Source organism: Dipodomys merriami, unplaced genomic scaffold, assembly GCF_024711535.1.
Source record: "Dipodomys merriami isolate MVZ:Mamm:240054 unplaced genomic scaffold, mDipMer1.0.p SCAF_24, whole genome shotgun sequence".
NCBI lineage: Eukaryota > Metazoa > Chordata > Mammalia > Rodentia > Heteromyidae > Dipodomys > Dipodomys merriami.
In genome coordinates this window covers 910359-931875 of record NW_027203826.1, presented here as the reverse complement: position 1 = coordinate 931875, position 21517 = coordinate 910359, and the positions used below count along the sequence as shown (strand labels likewise).

General features: G+C 39.2%; 1 protein-coding gene across 1 annotated transcript in view; it reads left to right on the top strand.

Moving 5' to 3' along the window:
• Tiprl (TOR signaling pathway regulator) overlaps window positions 1–21190 on the top strand; it is a 28288-nt gene extending 7098 nt beyond the window's left edge. Inside the window, exons 4-7 of the mRNA XM_070034136.1 lie at window positions 10250–10381; window positions 17359–17454; window positions 18137–18199; window positions 19148–21190. Coding sequence (XP_069890237.1) covers window positions 10250–10381; window positions 17359–17454; window positions 18137–18199; window positions 19148–19291 — 435 coding nt within the window. The 3' untranslated portion in view covers window positions 19292–21190. The remainder of the gene's footprint in view (window positions 1–10249; window positions 10382–17358; window positions 17455–18136; window positions 18200–19147) is intronic.
• The last annotated feature ends 327 nt before the right edge of the window (window positions 21191–21517 follow it).

Below are 21517 nucleotides of genomic sequence, written 5' to 3'. Positions count from 1 at the left end.
GGTAGGTTTGGGTAGAGAGAGGGTGTGGCCAGCTATATGGGAACTTTAGGGCAGGGAGGAGCTCAGGTCTGGGTGGAGCTGAGGATCAGAGGTGGGGATAATGCTAACATTCCCTGTTTTGATGTTTAATAATAAAAATAACTAGGGGTACCAGGCTGGGAGTATGGGTAGAGGTGGTTTCTTCTTTCCTGCTGTAAAGGGGAGGAAGTAGTCAGGGATCCCTGATTTGTTGCTTGGCCAGGTACCATCCAAGAAACATTTGTTTTGATAGTTTGGTTAGTAAAGGTCCTCATCTTTCCTATGAGAATAGTTATCTAAAATGCAAGGCACAATCAGTAAAAGGTAAAAATTGCTACTAGCAGGCCCAAGGGAGAAATAAGCCAGGGAGGGACTGATTTCCAGAAGGGGCTATCAAAGACCTGAGATTGCCTTTTCTCTCTTGGATTGGAGACATAGCATGGTACCTGACTCCCTTTATCCTGGAGGGGGGACTAAGACTTTTCCAGCTTTACCTTAGGATCACAGAAACCTAGGAGGAGGAGGAGGTAGCAGAGTTGTGTAAAGGTACCAGAGCCAACAGGTGTCATGGGCTCTTCTGGTTACTTCCTGCTGGTTTGGGGCCATCAAGGAGTCACTGGGGCTGGGGTCTTTAGGGTCTGGGTCTGCCCTGAGCAAGGCAGGGCAGAGTAAGTGAAGTCTCCGGTTGCCAGTAGTAACTGGATGGACTTGATTTGTTCCCAGGTGATGTCCTGGGTGGGATTGTTTTCCTGTTAAAAAAAAACTTTTGAAAAGGTCCTGCAAAAGGCTGATAAGGTGACAAGATGATGAGACGGCTGATAAGGTGACAAGATGATGAGACACTGGAGAACACATCCTGGCCACAGGCCAGAAAAGTTCCATGTGGAGCATAAGCCCTGTATGGCCCAATACAAGTAGTCAGGATGGTCCAGGCAGTCTGGGCTAGGCTGCAGTAGCATCTCTCAGCATCTCTCAGCATATATGGATTGTTGCACCTCCTGCTGTCTTTCCTGCAAATTTCTACACAGATGGTTAAAGACATCTTCCAGTATTTTGTTTACTCTGAATGCATTAGCTTTTGCAGGCTGGTGCCCATAGGTTTAGGCAGGGTGACAACTTTGTTTTGCTCCCTGGACATTTTCCTGTGCACAAGAGCAAACTGCATCCTGGGTCACTACTAATGTAGAAAAAGTGTTTGGGGTGGCTGGACTTCGTGAGCCACAGTGCCCACACTTGCACAATTATTCCACAATGTTCTGGTCCTTTGATCTTAAAGGGAGTTGATCAGAACACAGAAGAGAAAACAGAAACAAAACCTTAACCTTATTTTACCAGCTATGATTAGATGTACAACATTTAACTTATAGATAGACATAAGGAATGACAAAAAATCACAGCCAACTTAATTGCCAGCTTCATTCATATTTGAACCTTAAAGAAAAACATTTTTTGGTTTCCAAGGCCTTTTTAAAACCTTTTTTCCTTTGGCTTGTAGTCATGAAGTACCGTAGTTTCCTGGGGCCGGTGGGATTCAAACCCATGATCAGTGAAAGGAGTCACTAAAACTCAGTCAATTGGGCTAAGAATTTTTATTAGCCTTGGAAACTGCTCCCTACTATATTGGGATAGTGAAGAACAGCAGCCAAACTCACGGCTGGGTTTTAAAGCCACATGCAGGTAGGCAGGCGGCGGTGTATGTGATGTAGCAAGCAGGTTTACAGAAACAGAACTAGCAGTTAGCAAAATAGCAATTACAGTCTCAATAAGTAAACCAATAAGTCATGGAAGCAAAAACCACATTTCAGGTCCCCCTTTGTTTCATTCCTGATAAGGGTTTAGCTGACATTTACCAGAACATACTCCAAGTTTCTTACTTACCCAAAATGAAACCACCTTCCACGTTTCCCAGCTCTTTCTGAGTTTCAATATAATTTACAGCACTTAACTTGTTCAACTTCCTGATTTACTCTGAGTCTCTACCTTTGAGAATTTTCTTTAATAATTAAACTTCAGTTTCCCTCTATAAAGAGATGAAGTGGATCCTGAGATGGGGTCCAAGCTGGTATGATTCCATTTTGAGCTTTGCCTTTGTTTTAGGGATTTTAGACTTGATGGGCCTAGTTCCCAGAATGAAAAAAATGCATCTGGTCCCCCTCCCCTTAACAACCTAACCCACCTCTGATTGTTGAGTTAAAGATTGACCCATAAAACAGATAGGTTGTAATCTGGCCCCAACAGGTGATACCATGTGCTTACAGTAAACCCTGCCTTTTGCACATGCTTATGGTAAACTCTGCCTATTGGCCACCTGTGTGTGGTCTGGTATGACTGTACAATCCTTTGTGTGTGTTATGATCCCTGCGCGTGACCAGGCTCGACCTCATGGATTTTGCCTTTAAAAACCAAAGAATGGGGGCCATTTGGGGTCACAGTATCAGTTCCCGAGCCTGTGCTGTGGCCCTGACTAGTCAGTGTAGGAACCTTCTCAATAAAGTTGCTTCTTTGTTAACAACTTTGTTGTGGTGGGCTCTGTCACTCCGGACGAGTAGGTGGGCTTGCCTGCCTGAGCAGGGGTCTTCCTACTACATTTAATGGGGGCTCGTCTTGGGTAGAGCTCTTAGCTGCTCCAACCTGAGGGGGATTGAATCCCCGGCTGGGAGGACAGTGTGTTGTTGGAGAGAAGTTCTGAGAAAAGCTTCGAGGTAAGCGCGGTCAACCTAGGTAAAGAAGGCCCCAGAGTGAGGCCAAAAGTAGGGTGAAGCTGGACGCAGCAGAGTCCCCTATGGTCGAGGAGGTCCAGGGACGCCTGGACCACTCAATTCCACCAGTCCTAGCAGTCCTAGTTGGATGGGGGCTTGCTTGTGGAGAAAATAGGTTGAAAGAAAAAGTAACTTTTCATTTTGGTATCCTTCCTCATTCTGTGTATAATCATGTTTATCTGTATCTCATTGTGCTTTTGCTTTTGCTTGCCATATTTGTAATTGGATTTACTTTACAGGAAAAATATGAGACAAAGTGAGTCCACTCCCGGGACACTCCTAGACCTTGTCCTACTTCATTTTAAAGATTTCAAAACAACAAAAAAACAAAAAACCCTGCTAGTTCTGCTTTTGTAACTTGCTTCTTTGTCAATTATGAAACTGCCACTGACCACCTGCAAGTGGCCCCAGCAAGATCTTAGCCTTAGGCCTTGGCCCAGGAGGTCTGAGTATGGGGGAGAACCTGCCAGTCTGAGGGGATGGCTGCTAGGGACTTCTTTCCCTTGCTCCAAGATGACTGGGAATTCTCCTCAGCCTTGGAAGGCCCCTGGGTCAACGTTTGCAGGAATCTAAAAGAAAAATCCTCCGGAGGTGAGTAGAGGGGGTTCGAGTCCCCTGGTAAGTGGATTTGAGTCCTACTTGTGAATGGTGGTGAGATGTCTTCCCATTCACTGAGACCTGATTTTGTCTTTGTGGCCACTTGTCTGACTTCGGTGTGTTTTCTGTTCTATGTTTTTTGAGGTAGGGAAGTTCTGGGTGAGAGTGGCAGGCTCATTGAGCAGACTCTGGATTCAGCCTGCTGAGTAGGAGCAGCACAGGGTTCTGGTAGGGATGAGCCAGGAGGCCCATTAGTGCCCAACTCAGCCTTTGGTTCTTGTGTTGTCTTGTCCTGTTTTAGAATTGGTACCAGTTGTACCAATGTGGATCCTTGGTTTTTGTGTTTATTTGTGTTTTGTTATCTATTTGAACATCTCTGGGGGAATAAAGGTTCGGGCTATGTCACAGACCTGCTATGTCCTTCTCCCTGTGAGGCGTGGAAGGTGGCTGGACTAGTTTGGTCCCCTTCAAGCCTAAGCCTGAATATTCTCCCTGTGGAGGCTGCCTTGGGGGAAGGTGTAGACTGCTGTGAGCCTGGTTCAGAGACATTCAGCTGGACCTGTTTAGTTTCAAGTGACCTCCCCCACCCCCAGCCTTCCTCCAACTAAAGATATTCAAAAGACTAATTGGGGCTGGGATGTAGCTCAGTGGCAAAGCGCTTGCCTAGCAAGTGCAACGTCCTGGGTTCGATCCCCAGTACCAAAAAAGAAAAGACAAAAAAAAAAAAAAAAAGACTAACTGGTGAAATGCCTTGATAAACAAGCAAGCCCAGGGAAAATGAAGCTCACAAAGGTACTTTGTTAAAAAAGGATATCTTGTCTTAAATATTTGTATCTAAAGGTTTTAGAAAATGTACCGTACAGTTTTAATTTTTGCGCACTTTAAGATCTATGTGAGTGTGTTTTGTATGCATGTGAACATGTGCAAGATAAGAATTGTCAGCATGCTGTAACAATTGGGTGAGTTTAAGTTTAAAGTTCAAAAGGTTTGGACATTACCAAAAATTTAAAGAATCTTCACATTGTTTTAAAAGACTTTTTAAGGATTCTTTAACTTGAAAATTAGAAAATCTGGTATTTTAAAATCTTAATATTTTAAAATGCGTAAGGCTGTTTATCCTGTAATCAAGTTATCTGGCTTAACAAAAATGCATTGGCTGTTTGGGATTTAGTTCCCTTGGCTAAAATTTGGGGATAAATAATTAGAAATTTAAATGTAAAGGTTAGTTTAATATTGTCAAAGACGTTACCTGTTCTGTCTATTCATTCAAGAACCAAGAGAAAAGAAAGGGGAAAAACTTAGAAGCCAACAGAAGACCTATCTTTAGGGGTTAGGGGTGAACAAGCACAAGTGCAGTTCAGCTGGTCATGCATGGCGGGACAGGCCCTGGGAGGAGTCCACGCATGGTGAAAGAGGGCAAGCTGGCACAAACGCAGTTCATCTAATCCTAAAGAGTCAGATTGGGTGCGTGCCCACTCCATAGGAGGGGCCGAGTGGCCCATCGTTGTTCTATCCCTTTTCCCTGCAGATAGACACTGGAAACATGATGGTAAAATTAGTGATGTGGTGATCTGATTAGTATTGCTAAAACTGCCCCTTGGATGTGTTAAAATTAAGAAGGCCTTAAAAGGAGGGTTAAGAAGTTATATAATGTGACTTGCTTTCAATGATGTTCTACAATTAGAATATGTTTTTAAAAGTTATAAAGGTGTTCAGTCTAGTTTCTTGGTACAGTGATGGTGATTATAATTCTTACATTAAGGAAAAATTGTCATTTGAGTTTAAAAGTTTAATGTGTATCTGTTTTAAAACAAGCAGCCAAAAGGCAATGAGTGACACTTGGCCTCAAGATTTCAAGTGATCTTTTCAAAACGCAAATGATAACTAAAGTATAAAATATTAAAAGAGGGTTAATAAGAGACTTAAAAATTAGGAATGGATTTCTGTATATAAAGTTTAAAAGTAAAATTGTTCTTAACATTTGCCTCAGAGTGCACAAAGGAAAAATGAGGATTACCAAAATAATTGCTATTCCAGTTTGCTCTTATAGATTTTTTTAAATCAGTTTCCAGCAAGCACAGAGGATTATTACAAGTTTGTCAGATGTAACTTTGGCTCTTAATAAGTTCCAGGTAAGAGCATGCTTAAAAGCTACTTCTATGTTGACCACCTTGTTGCTTTTAATTGGAGTAAAGTGGCCTTTTATAAGACTCATTGATCTGCAAACTGGTTCGAAGCCAGTCCGGGCAGAGACTGTCACCTCTAATTAGCCAGCAGAGTGCTGAAAGAGCAAGCAGAGTTGCTTTGGGACTCAAAGTGACAGTGCTAGCCTTGAGCTGGAGAGCCAAGGGACAGCACTCAGGCCCCGAGCTCAAGTCCAGCAACCACTAAGGGAAATGCCAATGAGGCATTTATCCCACTGTGGAGAAGATACTCCTGGGACAAAAGCAGTGGAGGAGCATCCAGAGGCAGTAAGCCACTGCTTGGATGGCAGAAATAATGTCAGATCCTAGAGTCATTTGTGTGTGGTCCTTCAAAAATTGGTCAGAGCCAGGAGGTCATGGGAAGATAGTTTGTAAGCATGCTTAATGTCCATGACTGGCTACCTTGTAAGGGACAGGAACTTGCCAGTCCTCTGTGATAGTAGTAAAAAGCTAAAGTTATAAAATGTGGAGGATAGTTTAAATTCCAACCCCTGTATGTGCCAAAAGCCCTAATTGGCAGTAACTGAGCTGAGACCAGCTACATGAAATTCTTCTGTTCAAAAAAAAAAAGGGTTTATAAACCTGAGAGTGTTTCTATTGACAGTTGTCTGAGAGCCTACACAGGTAACTTAGGCATTGTTAGAGTCACTAGAGATCACATTCCTAAGCATCCAGAAAGATGCTTTTGCAATGCAGAGTGGTAACCAAGCTATACTGCTGTAGCTGGAGAAAAGTTCTGCGCATTTGTCAAAAGTTAAAATATTGTTCTTAATGACAGGTAACCTTGGTAACATCTTTGTAAAATAGGCTACGGTTATAGCTTCCTGGCTAGGTAGGATCAATGCCCTGAAGTCAGCTTGAAGAAATTATAGAAAATGGACCTTCACCCATCAAACCCCTTTTAAGATCAAAGGTCCAGAGTCAGTTTTGAAAGAATGAGGCAAAATAGATAAAAGTTGTTGTCTTGGTAAATTGTCCTGGGCCATTGTCTAAACAGTCTTAAAAACCAGTGGGGCCACAGCCTGCCAAGTCTATGTACTGTATCCTTAACCAGTCTGTGTAGGAATTTGCAGCCCAGCACCAGGTGTGACAGTCCCTTGGAGCGACTGAGAGACCCTGCTGCTGCACACCCTAATGGGTAAAGTTCAACAACAGCCTGACAGTCACCTGGAGGAAATCTACATTGTCACCCAGACTACCTCCACCGTGGTAAAAGTAGACTGAACTCCTGCCTGATTCCATCACCTGAGACTGCATCCTGGTTGAAAGCTGCTAAAACTTAGATCTTGTGGGACATTCTTTTGGTGATATCCAGTAACCCTCTCTACTCCCATAGTGGATATTGGGGGCAAGGATATCACTGGTTTGCCTTAGGCATTTCAGGGCATAGTGACTGGAAATCCACTTCATAGTCACAGCCTGGTTTGACTCTGGCATGGTAATAACCTGCTTCCTCTTGAGTGTGTGTTATCAATGCAGGTAGTAAAAGGAATGAGACCCAGCCGTGCTCTTAGCCTTAAAATCGAGCAAGCTTCGCCACCCTAGTGGTGCCTTGAGGCTGTTCTGAGATAACTTGGTTTCACAAGCCCAAGGAAAAAAATTGGGCAGTTTTAAACTCAACCTACAAAGCAACTCAAGGTTTTGGAAAGAAAGAAGGTAGTAAAGAAAGCCTTGGGAAAGGAATTGGGGGAAAAAACGGACTCCTCTGGATAAGAAAGGGTTTGAAAAGTAAGGATTGTCTTAAAATGTTTGTAAGTTTAAGTAGGTAGCAAATGTCATGTATGAGTGTGTCTTAAAATTGGAGCTTATAAGTAAAGCTAGTATAAAATTAAGTTAGCTGTGATATCCATAGAGTCAATGTTCCACTAATGTGGAACATTCTTTATGTCTATCTGTATGGTGGGGAAAAAGGATGGGCCTACTGAAATCTAGATGTTGGTTTAGTTAGAGCAGCCAGGTAGACTCATTGGCAGAGGTAGTCACTGGGGACTGGACTTCTCATGAAGCAAGGTAGCCTTTGTATTAGGGAAAGTTTGGCCTCAGAAGAGTCTGAGGGACTGAATCATGCTATCAGTCTCTCTTCTCATGGTCCCCATGGGCAACACCCCTAATAACTGTCCTGGCTGGCGTAGTTCTCCTCTTGCTTCTGACATTAACTGTTGGTCTCCATGGATGATGATCCTGATTTCAGCTATTGCTGCCCCCCTGGTTCTTATCCTCCTGATGTTACTGGTTGGCCCTTGTGTTTTAAATGCATTAATGTCATTTGTGTAGAAGAGAATTGGGACCATAAAATTAATGGTAATGCAGACCTAATACAACTCTCTCCCCGTATGGAGGAACTGAGTCAATGATTTGACTTAGGAACAAGTCAAAGTGGGGATTGAAGTGGACTCTGAGATGGGGCCCAAGCTGGTATGATTCCATTTTAAGCTTTGCCTTTGTTTTAGGGATTTTAGACTTGATGGGCCTAGTTCCCAGAATGAAAAAAAATGCATCTGGTACCCCTCCCCTTAACAACCTAACCCACCCCTGATTGTTGAGTTAAAACAGATAGGTTGTAATCTGGCCCCAACAGGTGATACCATGTGCTTACAGTAAACCCTGCCTTTTGCACATGCTTATGGTAAACTCTGCCTATTAGCCACCTGTGTGTGGTCTGGTATGACTGTACAATCCTTTGTGTGTGTTATGATCCCTGCGCGTGACCAGGCTCGACCTCATGGATTTTGCCTTTAAAAACCAAAGAATGGGGGCCATTTGGGGTCACAGTATCAGTTCCCGAGCCTGTGCTGTGGCCCTGACTAGTCAGTGTAGGAACCTTCTCAATAAAGTTGCTTCTTTGTTAACAACTTTGTTGTGGTGGGCTCTGTCACTCCGGACGAGTAGGTGGGCTTGCCTGCCTGAGCAGGGGTCTTCCTACTACAAGGTTCTGCCTTAAATGTTTTGCCCTATTTCTGCAGCTACATTGGATTTTCTTTTATTTTTCTTGGTTGTACCAGCCAAGTGATCTCAGAATCTCAAGGCAACTCAAATTAGGCTTATCACAGCTTCCATTGACAAAATTTTTTTTAAGCAGAATACTTGGTAGTTACAAGGTTTATATTAGTTACAGTTATAGTTGAAAGCAAGTTAACTTTGAAACTATCATGACAATTTTACATATACACAGCTAGAGATAGAGACAGACATGTTTGTGCACAAATCACCAGGTGTCTTAAGTTTTTTGGAATTCCTGCAGCAAAATGACATTTTTCCCAATCATGATGGAACCACGTGGTCCATTAAAAAACAAAAGCTTTGCCAACAAACAAAACTTTTCAGGAAACTGTAGACAGTACATGAGCACAGAAACATATGGCATGCCATAATGTCTCCTGGGCAGGTCCAGGAGACAGGGTCAGGTCAGGGGGAGGGTCACAGAATTATGAGTCAAGTCAGCTTGAAAGGGCAGCTGAGCTGAGCAGCTCCAGAGTTCAGGGGGCAGGGTTACAGGGAACTTGAGTTTCCACATCTCAACCTCTGCCTCTAGGAATTCAGGTATACCCATTACCTGAGGGATGGGTCTGACTCCACCTCCAAGAGCTTTCTGGAGATTTACCATGATGCCAAGATGGTGCCTGTTAAACTTCTCTGTTAGTAATCCATAGGCTTGTTTCTGGCCACAGAGATGGGCTACCAAACACCTTACTCGCTATAGCCTAATGAACACAGCAGGTCTGTTCTCCTCTCCACAAATACCTTTCATGGCCATCTCCCACCCAGACACTGTGTGAGGTATCCCCAGGTTCCCTAACATGATTGTTCATTGTTTCAGGTCCCCAGAGCTCAGTCTCAAAAGACAAAGGGTCCCTTCTCGAGGGCACCTGGGTATATAACTTTGTGCTATTGGGAGTGGTAAAATGGATTCTTTCTCCAATGCTAGCCTGCCATGCAAAGGAGTCACTGTCAGACAGAATTGTGAGTTTGTCTACTGTAGCTAGGAGTACCTTGTCACCAGGGCTGCCTGGCCTACCTTGTGGTTGTGTCTTCTGCCCCAAAGCTGTTTAACTTTTCTCTGTGTCAGTTTTTTGACTCTTTGAAATAACTGTCCTTGGTTATCCTAACTCCTCTTACAGAGTTACAGTGTGGAAGCTCTGACACTATTTTCTAATGAATAATCAATTGTATCTTAGTTTTGGAGTCAAGGTACATTATGATCTTTGATGTCTTCTTGTAATGACACCCATATTTAGAACTATATGCTCTGGCTGTGCAGAAGAAACTAATAAGTAAAACTACTTTCTTGAAACCCAGTAACTCCTTGTTATTTATTTATTTGCCAGTCCTGGGCCATAACTCAGGGCCTAGGCACTGTCCCTGAGCTTCTTTTGCTCAAGGCTAGTACTCTTCCCACTTGAGCCACAGTGCCATTTCTGCCTTTTTCTGTTTATGTGGTACTGAGGAATTGAACCCAGGGCTTCATGCATGCTAGGTAAGCACTGTACTGCTAAGCCACATTCCCAGCCTATTTATTTATTTTTTGAGATGGAATTTTTCTGAGGCCCAGGCTGACCTCAAATCTCTGATTCTCCTCTTTTTAGCTCCCGTATTATGAGCTGATAGGCATATACCAAATACTCAGCCTTTTATATTAAAAAAAAAATGTGTCCCTTTACATTTTTCTTTCAGGTTGTACCTACAACAGATCATATTGATACAGAGAAATTGAAAGCTAGAGAGCAGATTAAATTTTTTGAAGAAGTTCTCCTATTTGAGGATGAACTGCATGATCATGGAGTTTCGAGCTTGAGTGTGAAAATTGTGAGTATTGTGATTTTTGTTTAAATTGATAACATTCTTTCATTAGTGTGATATCATGTGTGGTTTATCTGTGGTTCAGAGTGTATCTTTTTGGGAATTTGAATTTTATGAGAAATATTGGTATATTGTTAAGATTTCAGTTTAGCAATATAGATTATTTGTATATTATTTAACTGCGATGAAAACTATGACTTAATTTTTACAACTTGAATTAGAGATTCTGCTTATATGATCTGCAGACATCAAGATGGATTTAATTTAAGAAAATGAACCATATGTTAAAATTTTAGTGTATAATTAAATTACTACTTCAACTTTTAGGATAAAAGTAGAAAACAAATAAGTATAATTCTTTTTTCCTTTTGTTTCTTTTTTTTTTTTAGCAATGGAGGACAAACAGTACTTCTGTTAACAGTGTCATTGATGGAACATGCTTACAAGAAATAATAAGCCATAGCAGTTAGTTTTATTTAATAAACTATAATTAGGCTTCTAATCTTTCCAGAAAAACTTGAAGTGAAACTTTATTAAAATGTTTCAGTTATTCCCAGCTGAAATGTTACCTCTTCGTTATGACCTTTCACAAGCCCTCGGTAGAATTAAATATGCCTTCTTCATTCTTGCATAAGTGTCTTTTGAAAAACCTTTAATTTCTAGCACTTACATGAGATCTGTCAAAGACAGATATTTCAGCATTAATATTCTTGAGCAAAATTGATTGTGGGTGTTCTGATTTCAATGGTAATAAAACATTGAAAGTATAATAAAGGGGGCCAGTATATATGTGTATATTTATTTATTTGTTTTTTTTAGTAACAATCATGGGGCTTAAACTCAAGCCTGGGTGCTAGTCACTTGAGCCACAGCTCTACTACATCTGGCATTTTGCTGGTTAATTGGACATAAAAGTCTCACGGGTGAGCTGGGAGGTTGGCTCAGGGTAGAGTGCTTGCCTGGTATGCATGAGGCCCTGGGTTGGATTCCTCAGCACCACATAAGCAGAAAAAAAGCCAGAAGTGGTGCTGTGGCTCAAGTGGTAGGGCTCTAGCCTTGAGGTGGAGAGCTGAGGGACAGTGCTCAGGCCCAGAGTTCAGCCTCCATGACTGACAAAAAAAAAAAAAAAAAAGTCTCACGGACTTTCATTCCCAACTGTTTTTGAATTGCAATCTTTAGATATCAGCTTCCTGAGTAGCTAGGATTACAGGTGTGAGCCATCTGCTCCTCACTTAGTATATATGGTTTAAAGTTGATTTTTTTGGACTGTGGAATTATAGAATTTGGAATTGTTATGATGTTTTTAGAGAATTATTTAGTCTAACTTCTATACCAGTTTCTAAAAGATTAGTTTATCTAAGGTTATAAAATTAATTGGCTAGCAAACTTTTCTATTCATCTGACAGGTACACTATTCTGAGATTAGATAGTTGTTTTGTAGCACCTGGTAAGGTGCTACAGTACTCAGTTAAAACTCTTTCCAAATTTGTTTTTTCATTTAGCTTAATTCACACTCCCATTTATGCAGTCTCTTTAACCTGTCAACCTACCTACTGAATTGCAGTGTGGAATTTTCATTATGAGTTTGTACATCTGCATCGTATCTAAAGGGGTGGCTAAGTCTATGAATTAGGTAGGTATAGCGAACACATGTTTTTGAGGATGTAAGATAGGGAAGTAAATATATTCTGTAGAGTTAAGTCTCCAACGGAAGAGTAGTGATTTAAAGCTAGTATAAGTTTTGTAAATTATAGGCTTGCATATTTTAGAATGCCTGGAAGAATTATATTAGAATAGTGCTCTTCCTTGGTTGGTTTCTTCTCAACACTGTTAACAGATCAGTTCTATTAAATAAATACTATAGTTTCTGGCTTAAGTAATGAGGATGGACAAATTCAGTTCCCTCCACAGAAGCAAAGACTAGTCTGGTAATTATGGATGCAGGCCAGCAAAAAATGGTTCTTGGGAAGCTGAGGAAGTAGACCTTTCCAAGACAGAGAGCATTAAGGTCAGTGTCTTGTTGTAGAGAGGGCTTATAATCTTAGAATGGGGTTGTGGTTACACTAAAACTATTTATATAGTTTTTAGCAATTAGGATTTTCTTATTCACTTGGCAAAAACAATTTAAATCACATAAATAGAAGATGAAAGATAAAGATGAATGTGTTGATTTAGACCCAAACTTCAGAAAAAAGGAAATTTCAGAATTATAGGAAATCAAGCACAAAGATACGGCTAATAGAGGACATGAAGTTAAAAGGGAGGGGGGTGGGAGTGTGGGTATGAGGGGTGTTTTAATATGGGGAAGACTTTAGCATGGTTAGATGATGAGTGGAAAATGGCTTATAGTAGATTGAGGGGAGAAAATGCTGTGAGAATTCTGAGAATGAGAGGAATAGGCAAAGAAGAAAAAGGCTTGAGACTTATGGTAGATACTATGTTAGATACTTACATGATCTCATTTAATTTTAAAGAAAACCTAGTTGCCTCCTTAGCGCAGTAGGCAGTGCATCAGTTTCATAATCTGAAGAAAACCTAGTTTTTCATATCCCTGTTTTGTAATTGAAGAAATAGTTTGTTAGAGTTAATAAATAGCTTGCTCAGGATCATTCAGTCAGTGAATCAGTTTGACTCTCTGCTCTTGCTCATCATTCTCTAGGATATAGGTCCTGGGGAAAAGGTTTAATCTTTGACAGGAGAAGAGAGAGATGCTTCTTTGATGGTGATAGGAGGAAAGGGAATGGGATGTAGGTAAGTCTGTCTCTATTCTAGTCATTTATAAACCTGGAGTTTATCAGAATTTTAAAAGCAGATTAGAAATTTGTCATAATAGTATAAGACAAGGAGTATTTGACAATATACTTAGTTCCAAGGAGACATTATGAGGAAAAACTATGCTTGCTCAGGATGCATGGGGTTCTGTACTGTACTGTGCTTGTTTTGTTTAAATTAAGCACATTCACCTTAGTTTTCAGGCACCCTGCTTTTTGGGAAGCTTCTTTTCACAAAAGGATAATGATGATAGAAGAGACTGACTTAGAGCTTCTCTAAAGCCTTTTTGTTCTTGTTGTTGTTGGATTTGGGGCTTGAATGCTGGGCCTGGATGTTGTCCTTGAGCTCTTTTGCTCAAGGCTAGCATTCTATAAGAGTCGTAGCCCCATTTTCTGCTTTTTCTGAATAGTTAGCTGGAGAAAAGAGTTTCAGCTCTGGCTGGCTTTCAACTGTGATCCTCAGATCTCAGCCTCCTAAGTAGCTAGGATTATAGGCATTAACTACCAGTGCCTAGCTAAGTTAAAGTTAAATTTTGAAATTTCTTTAGATTTTGTTTTTTTGACGAGGAAGGGGCAGAACAGGGGTTTTCTCTTCCTCCTCCTCCCTCCTCCCTCCTCTCTCCTCCTCTCTCCTCCTTCCTCCTTCCTCCTCCTCTTCCACTTCCTCCTTATTTAATTTTTTGTCAGTCGTGGGGCTTGAACTCTGGGCATGGGCGCTGTCCCTCAGCTCTTCAGCTCAAGGCTAGCACTCTACCACTTGAGCCACAGCACCACTTCTGGTTTTCTGAGTGGTTTATTGGAGATAAGAGTCTCATGGATTTTCCTGCCCGAGTTGGCTTTGAACCATGATCCTCAGATCTCATCCTCCTGAGTAGCTAGGATTAAAGTCATGAGCTAGGAGTGCCGGGTTGGTTTTCTTTCTTATGGCTAGCACTTTGCTACTTGGGCAAAGCCTCCTTCTCTGCTTTTTGTTGTTTAAATTGGAGCTGGAGTCTTGTGGACCTTTCTGCCCAGGCTGGTTTTGAATTGCAGTTCTTTACACCTCAGTCTCCAGAGTATCTTATCTATCTATCTATCTATCTATCTATCTATCTATCTATATCTATCTATCTATTTATCTGACTGCACTTGATCAAAACTGCATGTAATAAATCTGTGATTAAAGTGGTCTTACTGTACATAGTATATTTGCTGTTAGTATATTTGCTGTATGTTTGTTAACTGGAAAGATGAAGATGACAGACGTGTGAGAATGGAAGTGATTCCTGATCTGTTATTTATATGCATAAATTTCTCCAACTAGATAATGATATATTTTCTGAGCTACTGATTGTGAGAATAGATAATTGATTCAGGCTGTCATGTCATATTATTGAGTACTGCTAGAGAATGACATATTGTAATTGTTTCCAAAGACATTCTTAGGTGCTTTCCATCTTAAAGCTTACTTGAGAAGGTCATCTGATTGATTTTATTCCCTTAGAGCTTTTCTTGATTTAATGCAATGTACATTGTCATGCTTATCATCTTAACTATTTGGAAGACTGAGATCTGAGGATCATGGTTCAAAGCCAGTCTGGGTGGAAAAATTCATGACTTTATCTCTAGTTAACCAGCAAAAATCTAGGCTCATGTAGTAGAGTGTCAGCAAGAAAGCCAAGAGAGTGTGAGAGCTCCAGGTGCTAATTCAAGCCCTAAAACTTGGAAAAAAAAATCTTTCAAATAAAATCATATCACAGCTGAAGTGTTACCTTCTCTGACATTTTATTTTGTGCTGGTACTGGGAATTGAACTTGAGGCCTCTCTCCTTTTGAACTCAGGGCCTGGGCACTGTCCCTGAGCTTCTTTTGCTCCAGACTAGCTAGCATCTATCACTTCAGCCACAGTACCATTTCCAGCTTTTTCTGTTTATGTAGTACTAAGAAATTGAAACCAGGTCTTCATGCATGCCAAGCAAGCACTCTACCACCAAGCCACATTCCCAGCCCCAGGGCCTCTCTCGTTAGCTCAGCTTTTTCATCATAACTGGCACTGTACAACTTGAGTTGTACCTCTGTTTCTAGCATTTTGCTGGTTAATTGGAGATAAGATTAGTTTATCCAGGCTGGCACTGAACCTCAGTCTTCAGGTCACAACCTCCTAAGTAGCTAGGACTAGAGGCAGTGCCTGACTTTCCTGACTTTCTTAAGCAGATTTGTGTACTTTTTCTGAGTGCTTATTGAGCTTTTATTATTGCAGCTACATACAACATGATTTTATCAGTTTGGCTGGTAAATTTTTTTGTGGGGGGGTTCCGGTCATGGGGCCTGAACTCTGGGCCTGGGCGCTGTCCCTCAGCTCTTCAGCTCAAGGCTAGAGCGCTCTACCACTTGAGCCACAGTGCCACTTCCGCTTTCTTCTTTTTGCTTATGTGGTGCTGAGGAATCGAACCCAGGGCCTCATGCATGCAAGGCAAGCCCTCTACCACTGAGCCACCTTCCCAGCCCCTGGCTGGTAAATTTTTTGAACATTGTAATTTTATCTTTTGATTTATATAAATCTAAGATCTACTGTAGTTAAGAACTTGATTTTTGTTTATTGGTTTTTTTTTATTACTGGGGGTTTGAACTCAGTGTTTCAGACTTGTCTACCACTTGAGCTATACTTACAGCCCTAAACTTGGTGTTTAGTAGGCAATAATTATTTATTAAATCATTAAGCTTTTTTTCTTTTTGGTTCTGGGTCTTAAATTCAAGGCCTAGCCACTGTCACTTAGCTTTTCTTTTTTGTTTCTCAAGGCTAGAGTTCTATCACTTGAGCCACAGCTCTACTTCTTGCTTTTTCAAGGATTTCCTAGGCTGGCTTCAAACCACAATTCTCAGATCTCAGTTTCTTGAGTAGCTAGGCATGAGCCACCAGCCACCTTGAGCATTTTTGCTCAAGGTTAGTGCTCTACCACCTGAACCACAGCTCTACTTCCTGCTTCTTAGTGGTTAATTGGAGATAGGAGTCTCACAGACTTTCCTGTCCCATCTGGCTTTGAACCATTTTCCTTAGATCTGAGGCTCCTGAGTTGATAGAATTACAATCATGAGCCACTAGCTCTCAGTCAGCATATTCTTTATGCCAGTCCTGGGGCTTGAACTCAGGGCCTGGGCACTGTCCCTGAGCTTTTTGCTCAAGATTAGTGCTCTACCACTTGAGCCAGAGTGCTGCTTCAGGCTTTTTCAGTTTCTGTGGTACAGAGGAATCAAACCCAGGGCTTCATGCATGCTAGGCAAGCACTGTAGTGCTAAGCCACATTCCCAGGCTCCAGAATATTCTTTTTAAATATGTACCTCATATTCTGTACAACTCTTCTCTTCCTGCCATTAAGACCCACCTTTTACTTTTAACTAAATTTGGTTTTCTTCAGTAGTTACAATTGGAAAGCATGGGAATTTGTAAAGGTGCCACAGATGAAAGATGTTATGAATGTTATAGTGCTGTGATAAACTAATCTTTGGCAATGTGAAATTAGACAAGAACATATTATTTAAATTCTCTTGCTTTTATTGTATGTAGTGAATAGAAATAGTAGCAACAAAGAACTAAGTGCTTCTTTCATTTGAATCAGTACAATATTTAAAAGAAATGAACATTACAATTTTTACATTACTTGAATATGTTTAAATCTTAAATTTCAATTTCTTTTGACCCAGAAAATAATTGTTCTACTTCTGCAGGAAACTGAAATCAGGTTGTTAAGTAATTTGTACAAGTTTTGAGGTTAGACTTAGGACATATAATTCAGAGATTCTATATACAGTTGGTCTTTGATTTAGAATGGCTCAGCTTAGGATTTTACTTTATGATGATATGAAAGTGACATACATTTAGTAGAAACTGTATTTTGGATTTTAAATTTTGATGTTCTTTTAGGCTAGCATTGTGGAATGATATGCTCATGATGCTGGGCAGTGTACCTCAGCTTTTATTCAGCCACATGATCACTGGGTAAACCACTGATACTTTAGTGTATATTGTGTTGCTAAGCATGGTTATATATTACTTTCTACTTCCATATTTCAACTTGTTATAGATTTATTTGGGTAGTGACCTTATAAATCAATGAGTATTTATACTGTTAATTTCATCTTCAGTGATTTTTTCAAAAAATATTTTTTCTTTTAGCACAGTAATAAAGTTTTCAATTTTCATTTAAATATTAATATACTGTTTTTTGTTTTTTAGAGAGTAATGCCTTCTAGCTTTTTTCTACTGTTGCGGTTTTTCTTGAGAATTGATGGGGTACTTATCAGAATGAATGACACGAGGCTTTACCATGAGGTACTTATGCAAAGAATCATCATAATGCAATGCAATATCAATTGGACCTGCTTGTTTTCAGTATGAGACTTTGAAATTCAGTAATGCTTGGTATTATGTGAAAGTTTTAAAATCTGTAATCTTGAGGTTTTCAGTTTATTGTTGACTGTACACTGTTGTCTAATAGTATATCTTTTTTTCAAAATGTTTTTTTTTTTTTTTTTGGTCATTCATGGGGCTTGAACTCTGGGCATGGGCGATGTCCCTCAGCTCTTCAGCTCAAGGCTAGCGTTCTACCGCTTGAGCCACAGCGCCACTTCCAGTTTTCTAGTGGTTTATTGGAGATAAAGGTCTCATGGACTTTCCTGCCTGGGTTGGTTTTGAACTGTGATCCTCAGATCTCAGCCTCCTGAGTAGCTAGGATTACAGGCATGAGCCACCGGTGCCTGGTTTTCAAAATGTTTTCTAAAAGACAATGCTAAAGAGTGAGGGGGTGGTGATGCTTTATAGTTTATTTTTTAATGTATTTTAAAAGTGGAGTGTTTAAATTGATTCATAAAAATTTCTCCGTAGATGTATAGTAGTCTGTTTTTTCTGAATGAATTTTTAAATTTAGATTTGGGATAACATAGCATGATGAATTAGAGAAGCTTTTATATATCAACATAAATAAAGTTATTGCAACTTTTTATTTTTAAATTAGGCTGACAAGACCTACATGCTACGAGAATATACGTCACGAGAAAGCAAAATCGCTAATTTAATGGTAAATATTTAAATTTTTTTTAGAAGTTGAGTTATAATATTTCAATCCCACCCATTCACCTCAATTTATATCTGCAAATGCATTCATTTATAGGGCTCTATTGGGTAAATACTACAAAAGCATAACTTTATGAGCTCATCTCACTCATGAGAATATCAGGAGTTGTTAGCTATCTTAACCATCATTCAGTCTAATTTCTACATTTTGTTCTGGAGAAACTGAGATCCAGTGGAGTAATTTTACCTGAGTTCCACAACTGGAAGTGGTGGAGCTACAGCTGGCACCATTATGTGTTCTTTCCACTTGCTACCAATTTAGAGTTTCTAGCTACATTGTCCTTTTTTCTTCCTAAAATGTGGCAATTCTGCACTATGACTTGTTTTCTTTAGTTTTTGCTCTTCTGGAACTTGGAAGAGCTTCTTAGTACTTAAGATTTTATCATGAGTGGCTAAAAGGTAATACCTTTCCATAAACAATATTATTTTACCCTTATTACTTATTTCTTTTTGTTTTGAGACTGGGATTTGAACTTGGTACTTGGCGAATTTTCTCATTGGCTTGTGCTTTACCAACTGAGCCATGCCTCCAACCTCTTACTATTTATTTCTACCTTGATATATTTGTGGATAATAGACTATGCACTGGGCTGTAATTTAAGGCCAGTGCTTTCAAGTTAATAAAGCATCAGAAACCAGATTCTTACATTTATTCCAGCATTTATAAATTATATAACCCTGTGATCTTTGAAAATCAGTAGAAAAATTGAATGATTGACAGGAAATATTGGGCATTTCTAGGAGTGCTTAATGATATATATATTCATTAAGTATATATTTATATATTTGATTTGGAAATTGGTATACTTTATGAATGCTTGAACTAGAATATTTTTTAAAAACATCAATGCTATAATTGAGTATATGCTAATATGATTTATGTATTTTCTAGCATCTTCCACCTGCCCTCTTCACAGAACCTAATGAAATATCACAGTATTTACCAATAAAGGAGGCAGTTTGTGAGAAGCTAATATTTCCAGAAAGAGTTGACCCTAACTCTTCAGACTCACAAGAAAGTACACCCGTGGAATAGAATGTGATATAACATGTTTTCACTGTGGAATTTGACTGGACATGTTGGCTATTTGTAGGGGGTATTTTTGTTATGAGCATTAATTACCTTGCTTATGTACAGATTTTCTGTAGCCTTAAAGGAAATAAAAATAAAAATAAAATGTTGTAGGCAGGTTCACTCAACTGCTGTTTGTACGGTCTATCTTCAAATTCATAATCCAGATTTGAATGTTCTGGAATTAAATTTGGATTCCTAAAGTATCACAAAGTATGACCTCAGCAGTAGTGATATGGATATGTATCATGAGCTGTGGACATAGTATGCATCCATCATGAAACATTGTCTTCAACTATGAAGAGACTAATTTAAATAAATCACAATACTTTGTAACTTTAATAGGATTCCTGATTGAGCATGTTGATACTGGCTGTTCGTTTTGGGCTTTCTGATATTTACTCAAACTTACGGAGAGTTGTGACTCATCACTTAGGAAATTAATTTTATGGTTTAATGATCTTTACCCACAGAAACTTAAAAATGTATTTAGCCCCAAATTTTAAGTTAACTGTGAAACTTAAAGCAAGTTTTAGAAATAGAACCAAAAAACCCAAGTGTGGGAAACTTAGGCTATTATGCACCTGGAAACTTGGACAGAATTTCCTGGGTTATTAGAGTTGTCTTTCCTCCATCTTTTCAGTACAGGGCCTCATTAATACAGATACAAAAGTAAATTTCAAATAATGTGGTTATTTTGATGATGAATATTTAACATTTTTATATTCTTTTCTACCTTTCTAGATGGTCTTCATAAAGTGGAAAAATATTTAAGCATCAAATAAGGAAGCAGATTCTTAAGTAAATTTTTAAAGAACAAGGAGGTAATTACCTCTTTGTTCTACCTTGAAATAACTATTACATTTCCACTTGATGGGTAAGCCATTAAATAAGAATACCTAATTCAGAGTATTAGCAAAGCCCTTCGATTTTAGCTTGAAGATAAATTTCAGTGAAAAAATACATTTCAATATTCATCAGTGCCCAGACTTTGATACATAGTTGTGAGTGAAACAGGCAGGGTATGTCTTAATAGCTAAATTTCGTCACACATAATTTTAGTATTTGTCTTAATTACCTCCAAAGTATAGGAAATTAGGATTTTGTTGTTCATTGTATATTAAATATACCTGTATTTAAAGTTTTCTCTTAGGATAGGAAAATGTGATGATGTGTGTACATGTATATATATGTGAATATACATACATACATATATACATTTTACCCAGCTTTCTGTTGTATTTGCCATGCAAGTTTAAATAGAACAGAGTCTATTCATGCAGATTATAAGAAATGAAAAACTTGTAAGAATATTCATTAATTGATGTTTCCGGGCAATGTATATTATGTGTATATGTGTGTGTATACCCACATGTATTTTTAAAACTTAGTTGATTTAAATGTCTTGGTCTCCAAGTAGTCTTAGATTACTTATTTTGATAATGCATTGCTAAACATTGTGGAGATTTTTTTTTTTTTTTTTTTGGCCAGTGTTGGGGCTTGAACTCAGGGACTGGGCACTATCCCTGAGCTTCTTTTGCTCAAGGCTGGCACTCTACTATTTGAGCTACAGTGCCACTTCTGGCTTTTTCTGTTTATGTTGTACTGAGGGATTGAACCTAAGGCTTCATGTATGCTAGGCAAACATTCTACCACTAAGCCACATTCCCAGTTCAGAATTTAATTTTTTTTTAAAGAGTGTAGAAGGTGGTTAGGGTGAATATACTTCTGAAAATTTCATTAGTTTTACTCCTGTGGGGAATACCAAGAAAATGTATTTGGCCATTGCTAAATATGACATATACCATTTTATATTTATTTGTTGCAATGTCTTTTATAAGAATAAAAATGAGGAATTACTGATCTATGCTTGATTTTTTAAAATTTATTTCAGCTTCTCTTCATTGAGGTAGAGTGGTTTGGGGGTATATCTTAATAATTTTTTCTTTATGTTCTAAACTTGGTCAACATTGTAGACAAATTATCCATGCAGACTAGACTATAAATGAAAACTGAAGAGGTAGTTTACTTTTGGGCTTTTAATCCCTTCCCTTTTTATGTTTTCCAATATTGCTATGGATATTTTAATTAGCCAATAATTTATGGTGGAATGTTTTTCTGTTTTTGAAAACATGAACCTGTTGAATGTCATTCTATTCAACTTTTGACTACTATGTGTCCAACATCTAA